Source organism: Lissotriton vulgaris, chromosome 2_2 (genome assembly GCF_964263255.1).
Source record: "Lissotriton vulgaris chromosome 2_2, aLisVul1.2, whole genome shotgun sequence".
Lineage (NCBI taxonomy): Eukaryota > Metazoa > Chordata > Amphibia > Caudata > Salamandridae > Lissotriton > Lissotriton vulgaris.
In genome coordinates, this window is record NC_141688.1 from 22,828,806 (window position 1) to 22,854,654 (window position 25,849).

General features: G+C 41.3%; 1 protein-coding gene across 2 annotated transcripts in view; it reads left to right on the forward strand.

The window, feature by feature from the left end:
• SNX22 (sorting nexin 22) overlaps window positions 1–25,849 on the forward strand; it is a 134,067-nt gene that overhangs the window by 79,598 nt on the left and 28,620 nt on the right. For both annotated transcript variants that reach the window (XM_086959207.1, XM_086959206.1), the window contains exon 2: window positions 24,907–24,990. In XM_086959207.1, coding sequence (XP_086815333.1) covers window positions 24,907–24,990 — 84 coding nt within the window. The remainder of the gene's footprint in view (window positions 1–24,906; window positions 24,991–25,849) is intronic.

Here is a 25,849-nt window from a genome sequence, read left to right on the forward strand (position 1 = left end):
AGTTCAGGAGGCCAGCCAATTAGCCCTTTGGATCACTCTGGAGTTCTTGGTTCAAGAGCTGCAGGTCCAGTCCTTCTTACTCAGGCAAGAGGGCAGCAGGTCAGCACAGCAGGGCAGCAGACCCTTCAGGTCAGCAGGCCAGCAAGGTGGCAGTCCTTTCAGCAGCACAGCAGTCCTTCCTGGCAGAGTATCCACAGTTCCAGAAGTACACTAAAGAGGTTTTGTCTGGGGTCCAATATTTATACCCAGTTGTGCATTTGAAGTGAGGAGAAGCTTCTATAGGTTTTCCTTTGAAGTCCCCAGGCATCCTGCTTTTCCTGTCCTGGCTCTAGATACCAACTACAGGGGGTATGCAGCCCTTTGTGTGGAGGCAGGGCACAGCCTATTGAAGTGTAAGTGGGCCTGTGCCCAGCTCCTCCTCCCATCCTTCCAGTGATGGCCCATCCAGACACACCTAAGCTCCCTATTCTGTGTGAGTGTCTAGGAGGAATAAACAAAGATCATCTGTCAACTACACCTTGTCATGTGACCAGAGACAGACTGCAGGCACCAGATGCCCAAGCAGGAAAAGGCCAACTTTCTAAAAGTCAATATATCTTAGGGCACTTGTACGTGCTCCATCTGCCGCACTGCGATGTGGGAAAACGTCCCTCTTTTAATCCACTTCTTCTAATTTTATCCAATATCATCTTGAGACACCAATTGTACTCAATATTTTAAACCCTTTTCAATATTCATTAAAACACTGCGGAGACAGCGTCCTTTCACCTTCCATCTTTATTTCAGCATCTTCAAATGTTTACTGAGTGCCCATCATGGCTTTTTCACAGCAACACATGCAATCAAAGGTGAAGCAAAACAGAGTAGGCTGGTCACATAATGTATTGTATTGTATTGTATTGTATTGTATTTATTATTTGTAACGCGCAACTGTCACCCTACGGGTATCCTGGCGCCCAAACAGGAAGTAGTCAGATGGTACTACAATACACTAGCTGTCAAGACATATAGAACAGCCGCCGGATCTATTAAATAAAGTCACGGGTATTGGACTTTGGCGAATAGCCATGTTTTCAGGCTCTTTCTGAAACCCAGTAGGGTGCCAATTTGTCTGATGTTCTGGGGAAGCTCGTTCCACAGCCTAGAGGCAGAGATGCAAAAGGCTCTGCCTCCCATCCTCGACCTCCTGATCCTGGTAGTAGCTGCCAGACTCTGGCTAGAGTGTACCCAATGGATTTCAAGCCTCATAGGCTCTTCGTCAGGGGTTTCTGCAAAAAATAAAAATAACTCAGCTAGTTGTTCCCTGTTGGCCTCCGCTACTCAATCACAATCCTAAGTAAGTCACCATGCACCCAAAACTGCTAACACCCACTCAACACCACACTTCCCGTGATTTCCTTAATATTTAACCCAGCTAATCAAGCAGGAAGCAATCCCCTTATCTCCCTCCCCTCTCCAACCCTTCGTGCCCTCTCCCACTAAACTGCCTGAAACAAACAAATGAATACAACTGGTGCCTCATTCCTGATCTTCTCAATTCATACCCACTTTTTAACCAATAAACAATCACCCCATTGTAACTCCAAACCTACTCCACATTTCTGTGCCTCATCATTCGGAATAATAATAAAATACCTTGCTGAAGCCGCAGCCGGCGACCTAACCTCCTCATCCACCATCCCCATTACCTCGGAAAATCATCCGTTCCCGCTGTCACTCAATCCGTTAGTTTTTAACTACTTCTTCACCGGCTTACACCCAATCCACTCAAGAATGTTAACCCCGCGACCTGTTCTCGTCAGATGCACCAAGTTATTCTAACACTGCTCCCGTCCTGCTAATCCCACAATGCACCCTCCACTGCCTCCTTCCCGAAAGTAATACAATAACCTAAAGCAGACTAATAAACCCCCTACCCCTGCCTCACCCTGTATCTCGAATGTACATCTAAACCCAAACATCTAAGTGATGCCGAAAATGATTTGTAATGGTTCAGTAATAACTCGTTTCTCCACGGTTACATGTGCTAAAACCAATCATGCCTACAGAAATTAATTAAAAGTAAAGAATACATAAACAAAGACCACTGTCCATAAATTTGCTGAAATTGTTTTCTTGTCAGATGTTTAATAAATCCACTCCAGTCCTACGCTGTCCCAACAGTTTGTCAACGCTCCTTGTTTTGAAATTCTCTCACTTTAACTCATCTTTGGGGTGCAAACTGCTTTTGGGACGGTAAAATTGCAAAGCAAGAAAAATATGTAGAGAATGCACTCCTTCCCAAGAGAAGGAGTGCATGCTCTACACATTTTTCCAACTCTCTAAAAGTGACATTTTAAAAATTATAATTTAAAATCTGATTTCACCAGAAGTTAGGATTTTTCATTGTAGTTTCAAAGACACCAAATATGAACTGGATACGGGTTTCCATTTGGATATTTCAGATTATTACATGTAATTAGGTAACTCCAGTGCTATCCTAAGGGAGAGGTATGCATTGCAGTAGTGAAAAACAAAGTTTTTAAGTACTAGGTCAGAAAAAACTTTTTTTAAAGGTTTTTTTTATTGAGATCAGTTATGACACACTGCACAAAAAAACAACAACAAAACAAAGATCTTTCAGTTCAGCAATCAAAAAATACATATTGACATGAAAACCAAAAAATGAGACATACATAATTAACATATGGCAATCATAACAACCACTAAAAGGACAATAAAGTACTATAAAAAAAAAATAGCGGGGGAGGAAAAAGAAGAGAGGTTCCTTTGCATGGGGCTATTACTGAATATGGCAAAATTGGTATACAATACATAAGTTGACTGTGCTAAAACATTGCGGCGCTTGCTAGGGTGCAGAAGATCAGTACAGGGACGTGGCGGAAAGCCGTGACTGCAATCCAGAACTCAATCAACATACGGAGAACCTACTGGAGTGGATGCATCCTGAGAGGCGAGGAGCGTTGGCTGCAGGTGTGTGCGATAAACGCACCAGATATCCCAGGGCCTGGAGGTGGGGGGGCTGAAGTGTAGCATACATCTCGGATTGTAAGCTGCAGTAAGCTAGGCTCCGGAGCCAAGCAGATTTGGCTGGACGAGAGATTGACCCCCCACAGGACAGCGAGTTCACATTTGGCCAAGAGTAACGCTGTCACTACAAAGCGCCTATAGCAAAGTTTGATGTAGTTAACCATATCCAACAGACCTAGTTACGGAGAAGGTAAGAGGGGATTATCTATCATTTGTGCAAGTGTTTTAAAAACTTCCTGCCAATATGCCGCAATGTGGGAACAGGCCTAGTCCATATGCACGAAATCGGCGTCTACTGTATTACATTTAGGGCAATTTGCGGGTTTGGAGGGGTCAAATTTGGCCAACTGTTGAGGGATTATGTAAATTCTATGAACACATTTTAAATGAAGCAATTTATGTCTGTGGTTGGGGGATACTCTGTGAGTTTGGTGGAGGCAGTAGGTCCATTCTTTGTCGGTCAGTGGTTGTCCTAAGTCGTTTTCCGATTGTCAGATCCCTCTGTCCCGCCCCACCTTAAGCGCCAAACATGCTTTATATAATTTTGTGACCCGGAATCTTCAGTGATGAGTAGGGTGAGCGGGGTGAGTCCACGTACGGGGAGGGAAAGGTGGTGAAAGTGGCTCGTAGTGAGGTCAGGAAAAACTTGAAAGTACATGTCGTACTTTTTAAATACATTGCACCCTACCCTTTGGGCTGTCCAGGTCCTAACCTATGGGTGACTTATAAGTATGAAAAAGGACGTTTTGAGCTTGGCAAAAGGTTTATTTTACCAGGTCAAAATGGTTTAAAACTGCAAACACACAGGTGGAAATGGCAGGCCAGAGACATGTTTAAAGTGCTGCTTAAGTCTGTGGCACAATCAGTAGTAGCATTTAATTGAAAGGCCCAGTGCATAGGCAGTTCCACTTTACAAGGGACCAACAAGTAAATTAAACATGCCACTTGGGTATAGCCAAGTCTACCATGTTTTAAGGAGAAAGCAGAAGCACTCTACCACTGGTTAGCAGTGGTAAAGCGCACAGAGTCCTAAAAGCCTACAAAACCGGGTTCAGAAACCAGTATTGTAAACACAAAAAGTCTGTGGATGACCCTGCAAAAAGTGTTATGTCCAACAGTCTCTTATCCTGAAAGACTCACACATAGCACTGATCCTTCCGTCATCCCTTTTCATCTAAAAAGCGCAGACATGCCTGTACTTTAAACTCCCAAATAAGACCCTGGGTACTTTGAGGCCGTTTTCTGCAATCTGTAAGCAAAATTATGCATCCCTTTCAGAAGGTTCCTCATGTTGGCTTGTTGATTGTAAATGTGTAATTCTAACATGTTCATGCCCTCTGCTCTTGAGTGACACATCCGTACCTTCATCTACACACAGTCCTGCACCTCCGCTCTCAACATCTGCATGTCACCCAGCATCTCTACCACATTCCCTTCTCTTGCCCTTTCCAGCATTTTACATACTCTGAAGTAGCTGAAACACAACATGTTAGCACTATGACAAGCCTTAGAAACATACATAAATCTTCAATATAACCCTAAACTGTGGTGTGAATTCTTTAAATTAATAGGGGTTGAGGAACTGATGTCAAACGTCATGGGAACTAACAAAGATATCAGAGGACTTTGAGGTTTAAGCCTTTTGCCACAGCAGTGATTGACAACAGACATAAATCAAGCGAAATGAGTAAAATTGACAGGCATACTTAGGGCCTTATTTATGAGGAGCTTAAGCCACCGTTGCTTCACTTCAAAAATGTGCTACAATGCGCCATATTTACAAAGTGACGCATCTAGGCAAATGCGCCACTTTATGAACCCATGCGCTACATTATACCTGTAACAGGTAAAATGTATGCAGAGTGGGCATTCTGCTGCAGAAAAGGCTTGTAGAAGTCTCAAAATTTTACTGCGACACTCTGCTGCCTCATTTCATCAAATCCTTATGCCTGCTTGAAGCAGGCCTATGGGGTGACGCATGTCTTTTCACATGTGACTTGCTGGAGTTGCATCTCTGTTTCCAGACACACTCCAGCAATGTGCCATTTTTGTGCCGACAGATACGTCAGGATTCCTGACGTATCTGTCAATTCTTGCAACCTGGAGCACCTTACACTAAATACGGAGCATCCATGGTGTCACAAGGAGGGCACATTTAAAGTGTTGCATCACTGTTTTACCAGAACGGTGCAACACTATTTATAAATGAGGCCCTCACTTTTTAAAGATTGAAGACAGGTTGGTCACAGGACAGAGCTTTTATCAAATCAGCATTAAAACTCCTGCGATGTCAATGGAGCAACATGTGATGCCATTTCCGCTCTCTCCATGAATTTGCTAAAAAAAAAATTTGATACGAACAATGCCTTCCCCATAAGTAAACATTTCTTTTTGTAAAAGAAATATGATTTTCCAGGTCTACTTATATTAATTCCCTATTTTTTATATCATCAAGAGTTACTCGTGCTTTCTAAAGATGCTCCGCTCCACAGCAGGACTGCCCCGGGGTGGAGGTGAACTTGTGTTAGGACACCTTCAGTAACAAGCGCGACTGTTGTGATTGTGAAATCTGCTCACAATTTACTGGGTGTGGATGTGCCTCGGCCTCAGGCAGTGACAGTGGAATTTGCAAGTCAGCGCTTTCTGTCTGGCCAAAAAAGAACAAAGGATGGTGGTAGCAACATAATTGGCACATCACACACCTCAGTGGTCTTGTTGATACTGTGGTCACCACCATCCATTCTGTCAGGTTTATTAACAAGCGTGTGACCACTCAGACATTGCAAGCATTGTCCTATAAATAGATGTGCTGAGAACAGTGCAGTGCCAGGAGGGATCAAGACCTGCCACTCAAACCTCGCACACTTGTTCCAAGTTGCTCAGAATAGCTTGTGTAAGATGGCCGCCCTTGTATGTGCAAAGCACTTAAAAAAAAGAATAATGGAAGCCAGGAAGTCTGCACTAATCCGAAGGCATTGTCTGCGCCAAGAGTATGATGCGGGGTGCCTGCTCTCATCTCTGCTTTTCAATATCTGAATGCTGCCCCTGACGTTCATATATAGGGTCGCACCTAGGGCCCACATTCATAGCCGCCTTGACATGGGACCTCATCCTAGCGTGATCGAATGCTTTGAGCACTAACACCGTTGAATGCTAGAAAACATCCTACAATGGAAGCAAAGCAGAGATTCTGCAACTGGGAGAGGGAGAAGCAGACAAGGCAGCCATCTTGCCACCTATCTTGGAGAACACCACCACCACTTCTCGTAAAGCCGGAATAATGGGATTCGTGTCCAACACGGATCTATCACTTGCTCCTCTAACCAAGTGTCCATGCTCAGCAAAATCTTTCACTCTCTGAACCCGCCACCAGGTAGAGTCGGCAGGAGCCCCAGTAATGAGGCAACTTGAAGGCAGCTGAATGCAGGGGTTCAACACAGAAATGTATCAACAGATTGCACTGCTGCATAAGCGAGCACCAATCTACTAGACTGACTTTAAAAATATACAACCAGAGCAATGGAAGCCACACCTTCAAAGTTCTCTGCTTGCTCCATGTCGAGTTAAGGATCAACTTTAAAACACTGCATTAGCCACAAAGACAACTCAAACAAAGGCTGCTTGCATAATCTAAATTCCACACCCCATGAGAAAATTCACATCAGGTACACCCCATTTTTGAAGTCGTCTGCCTCCCTTAACAATGGTAATACAAGGCATAGTAATACCAAGCTGCATGCATATTTTATGCCATTCTGTTTTTTTCAGATGCAGTGGCGGCTCGCCGAGGGAGTGCTGCAGGGTGGTGGGCAATAAATCTTAGTTTTGAGTCGTACACATGTAACACACTCCAGTGTATCCACAGGATATCACACGTTGTAATTAGCTAGAATGAATCTAAGGAAGGAAAAGTGAACACACGGAGAAAGTAAGTTATATTCTGAAAAAGTTTTTGTATTTAGTGATGAAGCAATAAATTTACATCTTGGGAGACGAATACAGAGAAATGAATTCAAGCAAAAAGCTATGAACAGAGGTATAGATAACAATAACTCTTCAGTTCACAACTAAAACATCAACTCCTGGTGAATATAACATAAAACCAAGAATAATCAATAGACAATGGTCGTATATTGGTGACAACGCAACGTTTCTGGAGATGATGAAGGTGTCGACGTTTCGGTCTAATATGCAGTCGTCATGAAGACCATCATCAGGAAAGAATATTTAATTGCTGAAAAAAATCCCTACATTGAAACAATAAATCCAAGTTACTAACAATACATGTTAAAAATCACTAATCTAATACATAATCAATATTATATCAGTTTAAAAAACCGTGTGTCAGGCAGACACTAGATGTCTGATTAATACCAAGCATATTACCCCTTGCTGGTAATGCTTAGGAGAAACATTCATTATACAGTTAATCATAAGTTTGATTTTTCATTGAGCATCACAGAATCCATATGAGAATTCTCAAATCTTAAAGACTGGCAAGAGAAGAATTGTACATTGTTTTATCCTGAAAACGTTGTTGCCATGCAATAAAATATTTACATTTGTACAGCAAACAAAACAAAACAGAAAAAGGAACAGCATTTAATCCTACTGGATGTGGATACAATCGTGTAGTCATTACAAAGAACTGGTAAAACAAAATGTTTGTCACCTGAAATTTCCAAGAAGGTATATTTTCAAAATTTGGTGAACGGCAAGAGATGTAGGGCAGAATATCCAATTGATTGGTACAAATCTGAAGGGATATATAACTCATATTAGTGTGCTATTTAAAATCCTGCCCTACATCTCTTGCCGTTCACCAAATTTTGAAAATATACCTTCTTGGAAATTTCAGGTGACAAACATTTTGCACTGTGCTCTGGGTGTGGTACAATAATTGTGTGCTTTTTAACATCTGCACAAAAAACAATGTGGCATAAACCACAAATGCATATCTGCCATGATCAGCATATAGCGCCCTTTTCTACTATGCTCTCCGACAGTTCCTGCCTTTGCAGTAAAATTACATTGTGGCTGGTTACATAGCCCTAATTGTAAAGGTTACAAATATCACACAATTAATGGCGGTACTGCGTGCCCCCATAACAAGCATAAAGGAGTAAAAAAACAGATTCAAAATTACCATGCACCAGGGAGTCAACTCTCTGCTTATCAAGGGCAACGGAGCATATGAACACCGTGGTGCAGAGACAAGACTCTGCTTATCAAGATCAATTGAACAGAAGGGCACCAGGGTACAGAGACAACTCTCTGCTTATCAAGGGCAATAGAGCAGATGAACACCATGGTAGAGAGACAACTCACTGCTTATCAAGGGCAAAAGAGTAGATGTACACCAGGGTGATCAAATATAGTTGGCAACCTGGGCAGAATTGACTTAACATCAACTGTTGACCTGTTGCTACCCATAGCTGGTCACTGTGCAAAGCACAGCTGTCGAGGTTAACAACTGGACTTCTCTTTTGGTCGATAGGTTCTCAACCAGTATTTGGTTGTCAGGTCCTTGAGCAGAATGTATTTTAAAAGGAACAAACAGGAAATGCACATCTCATGTGAGTGCCTCAAAACTGAACTGCCTCCCTTAAATGGTGACTGGCATGTTCCTGCCTCTTTCCCGTTCTCATCCTCTCTCTGATTAGTCTCTCCTACTTTCATCGCCTTCTCTTTCACACTCCCTGCCTATCACTCACCTCTCCCATTTGTTCTACTACTCTCCTTGAGTCTCTTCATCTGCCTTCTTTTGCCCCTCCCCATCACTTATCACTTGCTCTTCACCCTTCTTTCTGATCATCTTCCTTTCTCATCATCCTCATCCTACTCATCCATGACCTGCTTCATCATCCAAATTCATCCTTTCCTACTCCTGTTGCTCTAGTCATGTCTCTCTGCTCCCTCTCAGTAAAAACCTGTCAACCACCCTACTCCCATCGGCCACTTTGCTCATTATTCAACAGCTCTACCTGCTCCATGTGCCTCCTTCCTCAGACTCTACGTTCATCCTCATTAACCTTCCTTCATCCACCTCTTACACCAGCTTCATCGTCTTTTTAGGTCGAGCCAAGGGCAGCGCGCAAACGCTGCTTAGGAGATGACCTCTTGGAATCGGTCTGTACTTTTACGAAAACTGTTTCCAATGAGCATTCGTGCATGTACGGCATCCACCTTGCGGGAGCGAGCAGCAGCACCATCTCTTTCGAATTATCGATCTCGCGCTTGTTTACATTTGGTTATCTCGCGGTCACATTGATTGGAAACATATGGCGTTCACGTTCACTTTTGCGGCCGCTTTTCTTGATAATTCTCATAGATTTCTCCAGCAACGATTGATTACAGAGAAAGCAGGCGAAATTCCTGGGGGAAATAACTCTGCCCCAGCCCTACCCTTTACTGGCTTGTCTCATGCACCATACACCGTGCTGTCACGGTTGTGCTGGTCCAAAATACAGGCACAGTCGCCAAAATAAAACACACAGTTGTTTTAAGCCGTAGGTTTTAAAAAAACAATAAGCCCTCCTCCCGGGAAAATCTTAACATTCACATTTGTGTCTCTCTGGTGCACAGTTGGTATAACAAATGATAAGGCCATGGATTGGCTCCAGCATCAGTCAGTCTGTTCTATATTATGCCTAATAAATGTGTTAACTTTCACCCATGATAATGTAAAGCATAACTAAAAAATTATAAGGTCCCAAAGGCGAGACCTATTGGCTATGCCAATGCTTGTTTACTTTATGATACTCATCACCCTCCAACTCTTCGCTAATCAACCCTCTCTGTCATAGTCCTAATCTTGTCCTAATCTTGTCTTCAATTTACTCCTTTACTTATTTTATCAGCTTCTTTCCTTAACATTCTTTTGTTTTCCCTTCTTTTCTTTTTTGTTACCCTCATCTTTTCTATCCTCACACGCTTCCATAATCACCCTCCATTTCCCATCTCTTTATCCCATTACCATTTCCACAAGTCAATAATTTTTTACTGTGTTCGCGATCTTTTGGAGCCACATTTGTGAAAACTGTGGCTATGGTTTTTTCAGGAGTTCCAATGAAAGGACATCATCAAATTCACATCTGTGAGTAAATCAACAGCTAATAACATTTATTGATTAAGGTAATTAATTCTACCTTGCAAAATACCCAAAACGTCACATTTGTTTGAAGTTCAAATATTTGTGCTGTTTATCCAGATCAGGGATATCCAGCTACTCAGAACTGTTGTATCACTGGCAAGACCTAGAAGGGTTTTACATCACTTGCTGTCCCACATTTGTATTGGAAATGAAAGGCTGTGTAGCAAGATGTGAACTTGTAAAGGCAACATGTTGTAGGAACACCAGCATCGGATTGGTAATGCGGGCACTCAGGCAATGCCTGAGGGGCCGGTATCCGATTTCCAGCTGTGGGCTGCTTATTTTGGCACCCGGGGGTGTGATTTGGGCAGTTTCTGCGTTGTTCGGATGCTGCCAGCGGCCCCGTGGATGCCAGCGTGGCTTTTATGGAGGCAGATGGGTGTCCATTACCTTCTTTTGGCTTGCCCAGGCCGATTTTTAATCCCAATCCAACCCTGAGGAACAAGTGCTTTAGCTAACTATATTATCAGTTGTGCTCAAGGAGTCACAGCAGTGCTATAGCCTATTTCTGCCTACTCATGCAGCTTTAAGAGAGAATTTGTTGGGAGAAAATAAATGCAGTCACCGGCGCCCCAAAGTATGGTGCCTATGCCTTGAGTTCCTTCTAATTATTTTAGCAGGCTCAACCTTGTGCAAGCGCCTCAGGAGTTTGAGAATAGGCAGGGTAGCGGTACCACATGTTGTATAGTGGCGGCATGTATTACCAGTGCTGCCAAAAGAGAGCCGACAGCTCTGGTGTTTGTATAAAGGGACACTGCACTGCCCCTGCCTATGCTGTATCACTGTGCTGTGTAAGTGAAACTTCACCAAAATCTTTCACCTTCAGAAAAGTCAAAACCTATGGCAATGGGAATGTGTTTTTATATAGTGCCACAAGTTAAGAATAGCATCACAGATTTAGGTGTGAATATATATATATATATATATATATATATATATATATATATATATATATATATATATATATATATATATATATATATATATATATATATATATATATATATATATATATATATATATATATATATATATGTATTACCTACTGGCGGTCGCCAGTAGGTATATATAGTTAGGATTTTTTCTCTATGGGATTTTTGAAAATTCTATGTCTAATAACTTTGGCGTTTGTGGACGGAATTGGCTGAAATTTTCAGGAAAATGGAACATTTTGTTTCTGAGCAGCCCCTGACAATTTGGGGGGGGTTTCATCAAGGCGGGGCCGAGAAAAAAGGGGGGTCCCAAAACGCTTTTTTCCCATGTTAATTTCCATAGGGCGGTTGGCCTCACTTTTAGCTCGAACGGCTGAATGGATTTGCACGAAACTTGGCAAAATTGTAGGGACTGTTAGCCCGATGTGCCTTTGCTAGGTCTCAATATATGTGCTCCAGTGGATTTTGAGTAAATTAGGTTCAAAAAAAGATATATATCTGGGCGGAGCCTAACCACACATCTGATCTGATTGGCTGTCAGCACTTCATCCAAGAAGTGTTGGCAGCCATCTTGGGACCAATATACATGATAGCACCTCATTAAAAAGCATTGTAGTTAATAGAGGGTTTTAGGACTTTAGTTACATTATAAATCATTTGTTGATGGTACCATACTCGTTTTAGGAATTGTGGTGGGTTCTAAGGTGATTTTACCATGTGAAAAAACCTTCTGCTGTGATATCATGAATATTGTTTGAAAGAAAACTAATATCTCATGATTTTCCCACAGTGGTTTGGAAGGGGATCTATAAGCTAAACTGAAAGCATATTTTCTGTAAATTCACATTATCTTTCTCAGTCATGTGAAAATGAAGTCTGACATTCTCAGTAAAACATGTACATCCAACAAGGACAGAGACTGTCAGTTGATTCCTTTGTGTTCTACTGCAGCCTCCTAGAGTGTTCTAAAGAACAACTAGAGCGCTAACAGTCCTACTTATTACAAAGGTATGGCACACCTGAAGCCATCTTGATTGGAATAAAGTGGTAACTCTTAAAACATTTAATTTAAAAAGAAACAACATGAGGGGGTATATTTTGCCATAGAAAGTATGATTAGTGCTGCAGAATGAAAAATTAGGGCACATTTTGAGTGACTTCTCAAATCCTTTTCTATTTCATTAAAACATTCTGACATGCAGTCTCCCAAAATGGCCACCAGAGACAAAAGAGCCCAAATGTAGCCCAAATATCACGCAGATGTAGCCCAAGTATAGCCCAATGACAGAATGTCCCAGAGTGTTCTAAAGAACAACTAGAGCGCAAACAGTCCTACTTATTACAAAGGTATGGCACACCTGAAGCAATCTTGATTGGAATAAAGTGGTAACTCTTAAAACATTTAATTTAAAAAGAAACAACATGAGGGGGTATATTTTGCCATAGAAAGTATGATTACTGCTGCAGAATGATAAATTAGGGCACATTTTGAGTGACTTCTCAAATCCTTTTCTATTTCATTAAAACATTCTGACATGCAGTCTCCCAAAATGGCCACCAGAGACAAAAGAGCCCAAATGTAGCCCAAATATCACCCAGATGTAGCCCAAGTATAGCCCAATGGCAGAATGTCCCAGAGTGTTCTAAAGAACAACTAGAGCGCTAACAGTCCTACTTATTACAAAGGTATAGCACACCTGGAGCCATCGTGATGGGAATAAAGTGGTAACTCTTAAAACATTTCATTTAAAAAGGAACAAAATGAGGGGGTATATTATGCAATAGAAGGTATTATTAGTGCTGCAGAAAGAAAAATTAGGGCACATTTTGAGTGACTTTTCAAATCCTCTTCTATTTCATTAAAAAATCTGACATGCAGTCTCCCAAAATGGCCACCAGAGACAAAAGAGCCCAAATGTAGCCCAAATATCACCCAGATGTAGCCCAAGTATAGCCCAATGACAGAATGTCCCAGAGTGTTCTAAAGAACAACTAGAGCGCTAACAGTCCTACTTATTACAAAGGTATGGCACACCTGAAGCCATCTTGATTGGAATAAAGTGGTAACTCTTAAAACATTTAATTTAAAAAGGAACAAAATGAGGGGGTATATTTTGCCATATGGACTATGATTAGTGCTGCAGAAAGAAAAATTAGGGCACATTTTGAGTGACTTCTCAAACCCTCTTCAATTTCATTAAACAATTCTGACATACAGTCTCCCAAGATGGCCACCAGAGACAAAAGAGCCTAAATGTAGCCCAAATATCACCCAGATGTACCCCAAGTACAGCCCAATGACAGAATGTCCCAGAGTGTTCTAAAGAACAACTAGAGCGCTAACAGTCTTACTTATGACAAAAGTATGGCACACCAGAAGCCATCTTGATTGGAATGAAGTGGTAAGTCTGAAAACACTCAATTTAAAAAGGAACAACATGAGGGGGTTAATTTTGCCATAGAAAGTATGATTAGTGCTTCAGAAAGAAAAATTAGGGATCATTTTGAGTGACTTCTCAAATCCTCTTCTATTTCATTAAAAAAATTCTGACATGCAGACTGAAACATGCACTTTGAATACCAGCAGCAGACGTCCCTGGTGAGCAGTAGCTTTACTACAGTGATCTAATGTGCAACTAGAGTGCTAACATTCAGAATTTATTGCAAATGTGTGACACATCTGAATGCCTTCTTGATGGAACCAAAGTAAACAAGCATTGAAAATGCAATAGATCTCGCCCTCGTTTAAGTTAAAGCCATTCTGTTTGTAATGAGGTGGCTTTTTAGCTTTGCTTTTATTAGTGTTTTTTCAACTTTCATGTAAATAACATGCATCTGTATGCATATAAGTATATGTATGCATGCATTTATGTTTGTATTTATATAGATATACAGATGATATATGTTTATATATGTATGTATATATATATATATTCACTGAAAAAACCATAGGCTATAGACCATATATAGTTAGGAATTAGCATTTACAAAACCTTGAAAATTTACTGAAAAAACCATAGGTTATAGACCATATATAGTTAGGAATTAGCATTTACAAAACCTTAAAAATTCACTGAAAAAACCATAGGTTATAGACCCTATATAGTTAGGAATTCGCATTTACAAAACCTTATTTTACTCACACAAAACCATTGAAATTCCATATATAGTTAGTTGCACTAACTATATATCGCGCACCCGCAATCCACTGCTGATGATGTCACATATTACATCATTCATGACATGGTCAGTGACATCACTGATGACATCACTGATGACATCTCAAATGACATCACTGATGACATCACTGATGACAACATCCAGTGACTGTATGTTTCTGTAAAGTTAAAATATGTCTTACATATTGAAGAATGAGTGGATGTATAAGTGTCTGGATGAAGGATTTAGTAGGTGCATGACTGACTGTATGAGTGAGTGATTAAATGTGTCTCACTGAGTGCATGGGTTAGTGACTAAACTGTCCTAATTTGTGCATCATTATGTCTGTTGTTCTGTAAACTGTTGCATGTGTTGATAAGTAGCTATATGAGTAACTATATGGGTTATTGATTGGTTGCCCAAGTATTTGTATGGGAGACTGAGTGTGTGTGTGGGTGGCTGGGAGGTGTATGACTCTGTGCATAGATGTGTGAGCAGTTGATTCACTAGATGTATGGTTTCAAAAGTGCATGTGGAAACAGCTGTGTGGGCGGTTGACTGTGTGCATGAGTGTATTGGTGACTGAATGGATATCTCAGTGCTACATGTCAAAGTAAGTACATATGTAAAACACAGTACATGTGAGAGTTGACATATATAAATAACTGTGCATAAGAGCCAGTGAATGTGTGAGTGGCTGTATGGATCATTTTGAACTTGTATCAGGGATTGTATAAGAGAGTAAATATGTGTTAGTATATGTTTGAATAAGTAAAGTTTGTATAACTGTATAGTTGAGGAAATGGAGGTGTGATTGATTCTTTGCATGACTGACTAGGTGTGTGAGTAACTCCATGGATGAGTGACAGTCTGTGAGTGTCTGTTTACACTGATTGTATCTAAGGTTATATTAGAGTCTGAAGAGGTTCATCGTATTATCACATGAATGATATCATCAGTGATGTGATCAGTAATGTCAAATGAGATGTCATCAGTGATGTCATCAGTGATGTCATTTGAGATGTCATCAGTAATGTCATTTGAGATGTCATCAGTGATGTCATCAGTGATGTCACTGACCATGTCATGAATGATGTAATATGTGACATCATCATCAGTGGATGGCGGGTGCGCGATATATAGTTAGTGCAACTAACTATATATGGAATTTCAATGGTTTTGTGTGAGTAAAATAAGGTTTTGTAAATGCGAATTCCTAACTATATAGGGTCTATAACCTATGGTTTTTTCAGTGAATTTTTAAGGTTTTGTAAATGCTAATTCCTAACTATATATGGTCTATAACCTATGGTTTTTTCAGTGAATATATATATATATATATATATGTATATATATATATATATATATACACACACACACCACCACACACACACACATATTTTGGTCTATTTTGATAGAAAGGGAGTGCCACAGGTACCCCTGCTGTTCACATGTGCATAATTATATAATTATAACAGCCTCCAACACCGCTGGTACAAGCGCTTCAAATAGGCTAAGTTTAACAAGTTTGACAATTAAGATGTGAAAGCGAGGCTGCAGGCTCAAGTAAATAATTACAAAAAATAAAAAAATATATGTATTTATGTTTGTAACTATAAGTGCACCTTGGGAGGGTCATGGGGCTGGCGTGGTAAGTACTAGCCCACCCTCTAAAACCGGGCCTGACCTCCATAGGCAGACGTGCAGGGTGACCTCACATCCACAAGGCTCATGGGAAATGGAGTCCATTGTTCGTACATAAAACAGGAATGTTTGCAACAAGATGCACAGAGCACTATAGGCATGAGCACAGAGAAGGATAATATTGCAAACTTATATGTGAAGAAAGACCACTAGATCACACAAGAGCCAGGGTTATGGTCTTTTCAGAGAAGTTAGAGTAGTCCATGCAGCAGAAATAGATATCAGGACAGGAGATAGCATACAAAGTAGAGGGAAGATTGAATGGATTGAACAGTGGGATGGCATACTGAAATAGACGAAAGGAGGCAAAGGAGCGAGGTATGATGGGTGACTCGAGGGAGCATTGGGCACTTCTCTTTTCTTTCTATTTATTCATTTTACCCATCTCTCTAGCTTCATAAATTGCATTCTCCTGAGATTAACTTGACAGTACTCCTTACTTGCCAGTTCATTGTCTCATGGCAGGAACTTTGAGCCGAGTAATAGACTTCTGGGGACCGTATGTTCCTAGCACTTGAACAATAGCCTACCCTGGCCCTTTCTTCCCTATCAGCGACCCTGGCTGATGAGTTGTGAAACCTTGAAACAGGTCTTAGGATGCTTGTTTCCGGTCCAGGGAGGACCTGGCTTGGCAGTTCGGGCTGGACTGTTCTCATGAGGCACAGGGTCAAGACTGATTTGCAAATGGCCAGGTATAAACTGGGGTGGCATGGTGAGCAAAAGAACGATGGATTTAACCCAGATCTCTTCACTGGGGATGAATGCTTTGAATTGTTCTGCATTCCGTCCACCATCATCTTTCTTCCCTAAAGGCAGTAGATCAACTAGTCATGAGTACTTTTCTTTGGCGCAGGCCACCCCATCCTCCAACGCCTCTAGAATGTTTTAGCTTCACTGTTGACTGTTAGGCACAAAGAGCAGCTCTGTCATTCGGGAGTTCAACCAAATGTGGGCCCCACAAATACAGTTTGGAGACCACAGGTACAGTCGGCCAGTGATGTGCAGCCTCGGGTACATTACAATACAGGCATAGGCAATGAACACAAACTACTATATCATTGCAGAAGGCTAGGTAAAAAACAGTCGAATTCGGTTAGCAATAATTACACAATCAAAAAATTATACTTGACTGGAACTAAGCTCGGAAACACCTTGTTTCAATATCACTGAAAGCGATTTGCTGGGAATAGAAATATAGACACCCCTGACCAATTTTGCTACAGAATAACTGATTATTGACACTGGGAAATCTCACCAAAAAGCGAGTGACAGCGCAATAAAAAAAACACAGTTAACTAACATAATTCGAGAAGTTTCACTTTTCTGTATCCCGCACTTATGATAGAAGAAGCCAACATATTACTTTTTTTCACTGCACTATAATAAATCCCAACAAACGTTATGAAAGAAAACACAGTCATAACCAGTAGCTCAGAGACTCCTCGCACTTGAGGTTAACAAATGGAGTTTTGGGGCCCAGCACACTTTCACCCCCTCACAGGTTGCACAAAATGAAAAAGCGGACATGATGGAAAGGTCAGAACATCTCATGCCTTTTTTATGCGGAGTTCTTCCAACCATTGTAGATTTCTCTTCTGTGGTTGGAAGGAGGCTTTCTCCCGTCCAACGAAGCGCGTTCTTACAATGACAGTGATATGAAAATAAGAGGTAAAAATTTTTGTTGTATTCTCTGCACTTATGTTTTGCTGTATCCCTTTAAGTCTGACATTCCATTTTCTTGATGTCATTTTCTACTGTGTTCTGCCTAGTCAGTTAGCTCCCTGCTTTCTGATGGGATCACCAGTTATTCTCTGTAGTGCATAATAAATGCCTTATATTCTTTTATTAGCCTGATTACTTCATTTACATCACATGGCGACGATGAGCAGAGTGAGCTAAACAACTACAGAGGGAGTGAAACTCTACTGGTGAGAAAGAACCACGCGAACAATTTTTATGTGGATTACATATTTAAAAGAAAAGCCTACTTGAAGAAGAAATTAAAGAAATTCACAAGAGAAGAAAACCACCAGGTAACAACCGTGAAAATCTACTATCAAGATAAAAATCTGATGAAGAACAGTTATTAGTACCCCAAGTAAAGTGCAACTGCTGAAACTCCAACCTCAGAGTGTGAACCAAAGAATTACAGCAAACCGGTCATCAACTGAACTAAAGGAAACTAAATGAGATCATCACCCTATCCAAAACAGGCAAACAGGCGGTGAGTTTGACAGACTTTTCCTATCATACCTCTTTTAATTGAAAGACCTAAGGGTGAATGATTATTTTGGTGATTATATTCACACTTCGGAATAACCAGTTGATTGTGTTGTGGAAATCGTTTTTGGACTTCCGTTGCTTAACACGCACTTTTTACTCAAGAGAGTCAAGATTAAATAACTTGCTGCATCTTTTAAAATTGGCACGCATCTTTCGAAACTCTGCGCGAGCTGTGCAAGGGAATAGAAGAAGACTCACTTGAGAACGTCCTTCGACGGAGTCGACCACCCTTCGTCACACTCAAAGGTAAACAATGCCATACAGGAAGGCGAGCGAGCGTCAGGCAGCGTCAGGCGGACATGAGGCAGCGGAAATGAGGTAATGACGTTACGTGAACGCCATCTTAGTTTTACTCGCGTTACTAAGCAACCCCAGTAACGCGCTCCGGCAATATAAACAACAACGCGTGTTGAAAGAAACATTGCGCGTTGAAAGGAATACCGCGCATTGAAAGAAATACTGCCTTGTTGCGTGCTAACTTAATATTTAAAAAAAAAAAGAGGCGCAAGTGAAAGGAACAGTTGCGGAGGAGCAGTTTTGCACAAGCAATTTCTTAAGATGAAAGACAGATACGGTAAGCTTCTGACACGCTAAGCACTATTGTGTGCTATTCGACAGTAAGAAGTACCTTGTGCAGCTAGACAACGAACTTTCACATTTTGATCATTTATTTAATGTATTATACTGCAAAGAAGCATACTATTTATTTGATGTGAAAGATTAGGACATTGTGAAGAGTTTTCAAATAAATTAGTTCTTGTTTAAAAGAGTATCCACATACAAGGAGACAGTGCATACAAGCTATACTATTTTTTTTTTTGTGAATAAGATGGAAAATCTTAATGTTATCGTACCTCCCATGTTCTTACAAACAACTGGAGATCCACCTATCGAGTGGGATGAATGGATAGACATTTTCGAGAACTATATAGAAGCACTTGATGGAAAGGATTTTAGCGCAACTAGAAAAAAAGCCCTTTTGTTAAGCGCTCTAGGCAAAGAAGGCCAACGTTCCTTTAAATATCTTCCAGTAGGATTGAACCAAGATGGGAGAGCAATAACCAATGTATATACTGAAGCAAAAGCTCGCATGAAGAAGCAGTATGCAAAGGAAGTAAATATTGTTATGGCCAGACATAAATTTTACACTCAACCCCAAAGGAATGAGGAATCAGTAGACCAATTCGTAGCTAGGTTACGAGAACTGTCCATTAAATGTAGTTTCGGAGAGATAAGAGACGAAATGATACGAGACCAGTTGATAGTACAATGTCGCAATAAAAAGATGCAGGAAAAACTGTGGGCTGCAAAAAATCCTACCTTACAAATGGCCATTGATATAGCGAAAGTAGTTGAAGAATCGAATGCATGTATGAGAGAGATGGAAAGGAGAGATAACGGAAAGGAAAATGTACAAGGGAATGGGGTTTCTTGTGTTGAACAAGATGAAGTTGCTGCTGTGAACAGGAAAGGTGTAGATTTGAGTGAAAGAGGTCCGAAGAAATTCAACAATGGGTTTTCAGGAAGTGACAGGAACAGATTTCAAGGAAGGATGTGCAGTAGGTGCGGGAGCACTTTTCATAATTCAGATTTTAGGAGATGCTTTGCTATTGATAAGGTCTGTAGAAAGTGTGGGAGGAAGGGACATTTCTCCAAGATGTGTAGGGGAGGAAATGCAGATAAAGTAGCTGTTGTGGAAAACAGGGAAATAGTGAGAGACATTGTTGGTGTTGAGGGTGCCAACAAAATATTGTGTTTGGGTGAGGATGGTGTCAGTGAAGGTGAGCCCGGTAGAAGGTTCAGACCCAAAGCTCAATTTCTTATTGATGAAATAGAGACCCAGTTGATGGTCGATCCAGGGTCATTGTGGACTATCATCCCCAAGGACATGTACTTAGAAAATTGGAAAGATGTGCAATTATTGCCTAGCGATATTAGTCCTTGTGGTTACCAAGGTGAGAGTATAGATGTAATTGGGTTTATGGTATGTGTGATATCATTTAAGGATCGTTCCGTTAAAGGGAAGGTGTATGTAGCCAGATCAGGCCCAGCGATTTTGGGATGGGGGCAACAGTATGACCTTGGTATAATCATTAATCCCAAGGCAGCACAACAGGTGATGGTTGTGGATAGCATAACCACGGATTCAATTGTTGAAGGGATGAATGGTTTGTTTGATGAGCACATTGGAGAGTTGAGAGGTTATGTGCATAAGATTGTACTGCGTGACGATGCCATGCCTATGCAACACAGGGTGAGGAAGGTTCCATTTATTGCACGTGAGGAAGTGAAGAAGATGTTGAAGGAAATGTTGGATCAGGGAGTGATAGAACAAATAGAAACATCACCATGGATTTCTCCCGTAGTTATCACAACCAAATCTGACGGAAAATTTCGTTTTTGTGTGGACCTTCGCACCCTGAACCAGAACATTGTAGTAGATAACTTCCCGTTACCTAACATCAACGAGTTAGTTCTGTCACTAAAAGGGGGGAAGTACTTCTCTAAGCTGGATCTCCGCAGCGCTTATCATCAAATAAAGTTACATCAGGACTCCAAGGCGTTGACAGCTTTTATAACAACTGAGGGGATTTATCAATTCACACGTATGCCTTTCGGACTTGCCTCTGCAGCTGGGGTGTTTCAAAGAATGATGGGGGCTGTACTGAAGGGAGTGAACAACGTGGTGTATTTCCAAGACGACGTTCTGATATTTGGTGAAACTGTTGAAGAACACAATCTGATTTTAAAAACTGTTTTGGAAAGGATGGAACAAGCTGGATTAACTCTTAAAAAAGAGAAATGTAAATTTGCAGTGGAAGAAGTTGAATACCTTGGATATACCCTATCTGTCGATGGTGTGAAACCCAAGCGAGATTTATTAGACTCCATCAGGAATGCACCAGCTCCGAGCGACAAAGATCAGTTGAGGTCGTTTCTCGGCCTCATTGAGTACTATGCTAAATTTGTAAGAGATTTTGCAGAGAAGACGGAAAAGATTAAGGTGTTGTTGAGGAAAGGATGCAAGTTTGTGTGGGGTGTGGAGCAAGAAGAGTGTTTCAAAAAAATCAAAGTTGAAATTTGTGATGCGGGCATCTTAACACCATTTGATACCAACCGTAGGTCAGTCTTGACTGTGGATGCCAGTGCTGTGGGTGTTGGTGCGGTATTGGCTCAGGTACATGAGTCTGGGGTCAAGACTGTGGCTTTTGCTTCAAGGACGCTCACAACGGCTGAGAGGAATTACTCTATAATCGAGCGGGAAGCTTTAGCCGCAGCGTGGGGTTGTGAGTATTACAGGATGTATTTGTGGGGGTTCAAGTTTACGCTGTTGACAGACCACAAACCCTTAGTTAAAATCCTGTCACCTGGTGGAGCCGGCAAGGGTTCTGCGAGGTTAGCTAGACTCGCTGCTAGGATTCAAGAGTATCTGTATACCGTTGAGTACATCCCAGGGTGGAGGAATTGCCAAGCTGATGGACTCTCTAGACTACCACTACCTTGGGAGATAGTAGACAAGTTGGGAGTAGAATCATCCAATTCCGAAGGGTCTGTGGCTGCTGTGGATGAGGTAGTGGATATCTGTGCCGGGGCAATTAGTAAGAGTCTGTGGAATACCTCCATGGCTAAGGATGTGGTGTTGAGAGAAGTAAAGGACTTGATTGTAAAGGGTCCAAGGAGAGAGAGTTGCCTATCCCCAGCATTTCGCCCATATTTGAAAGTCCTTGAACAGCTATCTGTCTTGGACAAAGATGGTTTCTTGATTTTAATGGAAGATAAGTGTATTCCTCCACAAGATGTGAGGTTTACTTTATTTAAGCTAGCCCACGAAGGCCATCTGGGCCAGTCCCTCACCAAGAGGAGAGTTAGGGAGAATTTTTGGTGGCCCGGTATGGACTTAGAAATCTCTCAGTGGGTGGAAAAATGTACGGACTGCTTGGAGAGTGAGAAGAGGCTTAAAGTTGGCAGTCATACTGGTTGTGGATCAATAGGTGACCCGGGGTGTCCATGGCACACCATATGTCTTGATTTCATTGGCCCGTTTTACCAGTTGAGTCAAGATATGAGGTTTGGGTTGGTGGTAGTTGACATTTTCTGAAAGTGGTTAGTGGTTAAATTCATGAAGGAGATCACTACCAACAACACTATTACTGTGTTGGGTGACATTTTTAGGGAGGAAGGTTTTCCAACTAGGATTATCACCGATAATGGGACACAGTTGACTTCCCTGGAGATGGCTAATTTCTTGAGAAGGTGCGGAATTGCACATTCAAGGACCTCACTTTACAACCCCCAGGGGAATGGAATAGTCGAGAGGGCGAACCGGATGGTTAAAGGTGCAATTCAGATGGCAATTTCGTCCAGGACAGATGTGAGAGAATTGGTAAATGACCTGGTTTGGGCCTACAGAACCACTGAGAATGGTGTGACTGGAACGGTTCCTTTTAGCATCATGAGGGGGCGTTCAGCTGGCACCAAGCTGGTTGCTGCCTGGATGAAAGAGTTGATAAATGTTGGTCCTGACAATCCTGGCGTTGTGGGTGAACCGGATGGAAGTTGTAAGATTGCGGTCAATGATTGGGTGAAGGTCAAGCCTGGTCGAGTTGGGGTCGGGTTGACAAAGTTCAGGGGACCATTCAAAGTCAGGTCTGTTCATAAAAGGTTCATAACTCTATTCAACGGTGAAAGTTGGAACTTGAGGCGTGTGGCACTGTACAAAAAGGCTGAGTGCGGCCGTGATGTTCCTTCTAAGGAAGTTAATGTTGGTAGAGCTCAGAGAGTGAGAAGACCTCCAAGTTACTTACATGATTTTGTTTGCAAATAAGGTCTCTCTCTCTCTGTAACGAAGAGCATGTGCTTGTATTTTTTTTTTTCTTTTGCTTCTTCCATACGAAGGGAAGAGGATATGTTGTATTCTCTGCACTTATGTTTTGCTGTATCCCTTTAAGTCTGACATTCCATTTTCTTGATGTCATTTTCTACTGTGTTCTGCCTAGTCAGTTAGCTCCCTGCTTTCTGATGGGATCACCAGTTATTCTCTGTAGTGCATAATAAATGCCTTATATTCTTTTATTAGCCTGATTACTTCATTTACATCAATTTTCCATCTGCTTTTGATGAACTTTTAGAAAGGGGTCAGCAGACCTTTGATTAACCAACCATCATCCTACATTCAGGAAAACTCTGAAGGTATATGAGTTCTGCCAAATTTCTACAAATTAGAGATTTATTAATGAAGAAAGGGGGAGGCCAGGCAAAATTTGGGAAAATTTATCTGATCGACACAATAATTCTTACCCCACGATAAAAATTGGCTGTATATACAATAACTCCTTATCTGCCCTACCAGATAATTTCGCAAAATTTATAACAAACTAGAAGGAAAAATTAGACGTGATGGACGATACTTGTGAGAAATCACTTAAAGCATCTCAACTATGCCTAATGTCTGCCAACCTTCAATCCCAATACTATAAAACGTTCTTCCAACTATATTATACCCCGAACAAAATTGCCAAATGGGGGTCAGGCAGAGGTACAGAATGCCCTCGATGTAATCATTATGAGGCAGATATCGTACACATATTTGCAACTTGTGTCACACTGGGTACAATCTGTAGGAAAATCTCAATTTTTTTTATCCAAAATCTTTAAAACACAAATTGAAATCACTACGACTGAACTAATACTTGGTCTAGATGGAGACAAGCGACCAAAGGAAATTCAAGGGCTTATATTTATTGCTACGGCTGTATTCAGATTGTGTTTGGCTACAGCATGGCTAGACCATAATCCTCCAGCTTTCGAACAATGGCGAGCCAGACTCCTGGCAACATATAATCTTGAAAAAGCTATATACGGAAAAAAGGTAGAAAGAGTCAAAATATAGGGTTGAAAATATGGAACCCACTAACACGTTGGATACTGAATCCGGTCTGATAATTATTTTATTATATAATTTACTCTGTTTACAAATGTAGTGAGAAAATGCATCTTATGTTCACTGTTATCATTCAGATACCAAAATGTCATTTATTATTTACCATGTTCTATTTTCTTTAATTACTGTTTTTCTTACGTATATGCTCAAGCTTGGGGGCGTGGGGGGTTGGTTCGGAATGTATATGCAATAGATTTTATTGCTTCATATGGATTTTTATTTCTCAGGGAGGGGAGAAAATGGGAAAAAATTTATCAATAAAGATTTATTTAAAAAAAAAATGAGTTCTGCCAAGTTACATAATTAGTATGCTAAAGGATAAGCATGTTTCAAGGACCTCAGAGTCGTGAAATAAAAGACCTATTTGGCTTTGCTAATGCTTGTTATTAGATTCACGAGTATCTCCCGTCCCTGGAGGAGGAACAAGAAGCACCCTGCGCCCTGCTCCATAGAAGTAGATTTGCCATTCAGACAATCTGGAGTCTTCATTCAATGAAATAGATGACAGACTCACCTTTCCCATAATCCCTTGACCATTCAGGGTTACGAGTCCTTGCACAATAATGTCCCATATTCAGTTCTCCATACACTGGATCACAAAGAAAGAAAAAAACATGTTTATTAGGGTCCAGTTCCTATTACCTTTTTCCTTCATTGCTTTGAACTTGTTTGCTGAAAGACCTTTCTTCTCTCTGCTCCCCCAGGTGTTCAAGGTAGATGTGCTCTTCAATGGACGGAAGCACTCCCTGGAGAGGCGATACAGTGAGTTCCATGCGCTCCACAAGAGGGTGAGGAATGCCCTTCCTTTTCCATGCTCTGTCTCGCCTCCTTTTTTTCAACACACTGACTGTCGCCTGTTACTATGCTCTCTTTCTCTCCTTAACGTACATCTCTACCTTTCCTCTGCTCCTTTACTCTCCTGCAGCCCCAGTTGACTCTATCGCTGCTTTCACTCTCTTTCTCTTCTTCATTCTCTGTCTCTATTATTTTTTACCTATTGTCACCTTCAATTATGGACTCCTCCCTTCACCTGGGCCATCGTTGCAGGAGGCAGGTACATAGGCAAAACTGATATTAAATTGACGCGGGCCCCTACATTGCATCCTGCATTACTTCATGGTCAATATCTGCTCGATACTTCCTCATTCTGGCTGCTAGGTTGAAATTGAAATGATAGCACAATAACGTTTGTCCCTGGCCACACTCCTGAATCCTGCTTTCTAAGTTGCTGTTCACTGTTCCATGGTCCCAGGTGCTGCCTGCAGGCCAGAGCTGCCACAGAGCCACTGCCAAAGAGCGCGGCTTTCATGAGGCATAATACAAGGCCGTAATCGGAGAGGCTGGCGGATGGACATTGCAAAGCACTACTTGTGGTGCCTACTGAAGGAGAACTACCAATTCTTCCTCTCTATCAAGTCTTCCTCAAAGCAGTGTTTTATGTTTTGAGTTACCAGAAAGTAGAAACATGCCTTTAAAGTTTCCAACCAACGGCCATTATTGGATGCCATCTTTTGCAGCTCTCTCTGGAGAGATGCTGTCAGTTCGAGATGCTGTCAGTTCGAGGTTGCGGTACAAAAGGGGGTGGTGATGGACGGAGCATCTGAATCAATCAAACACTCACACCCAGTCAAAAGATCTGGGTTTATT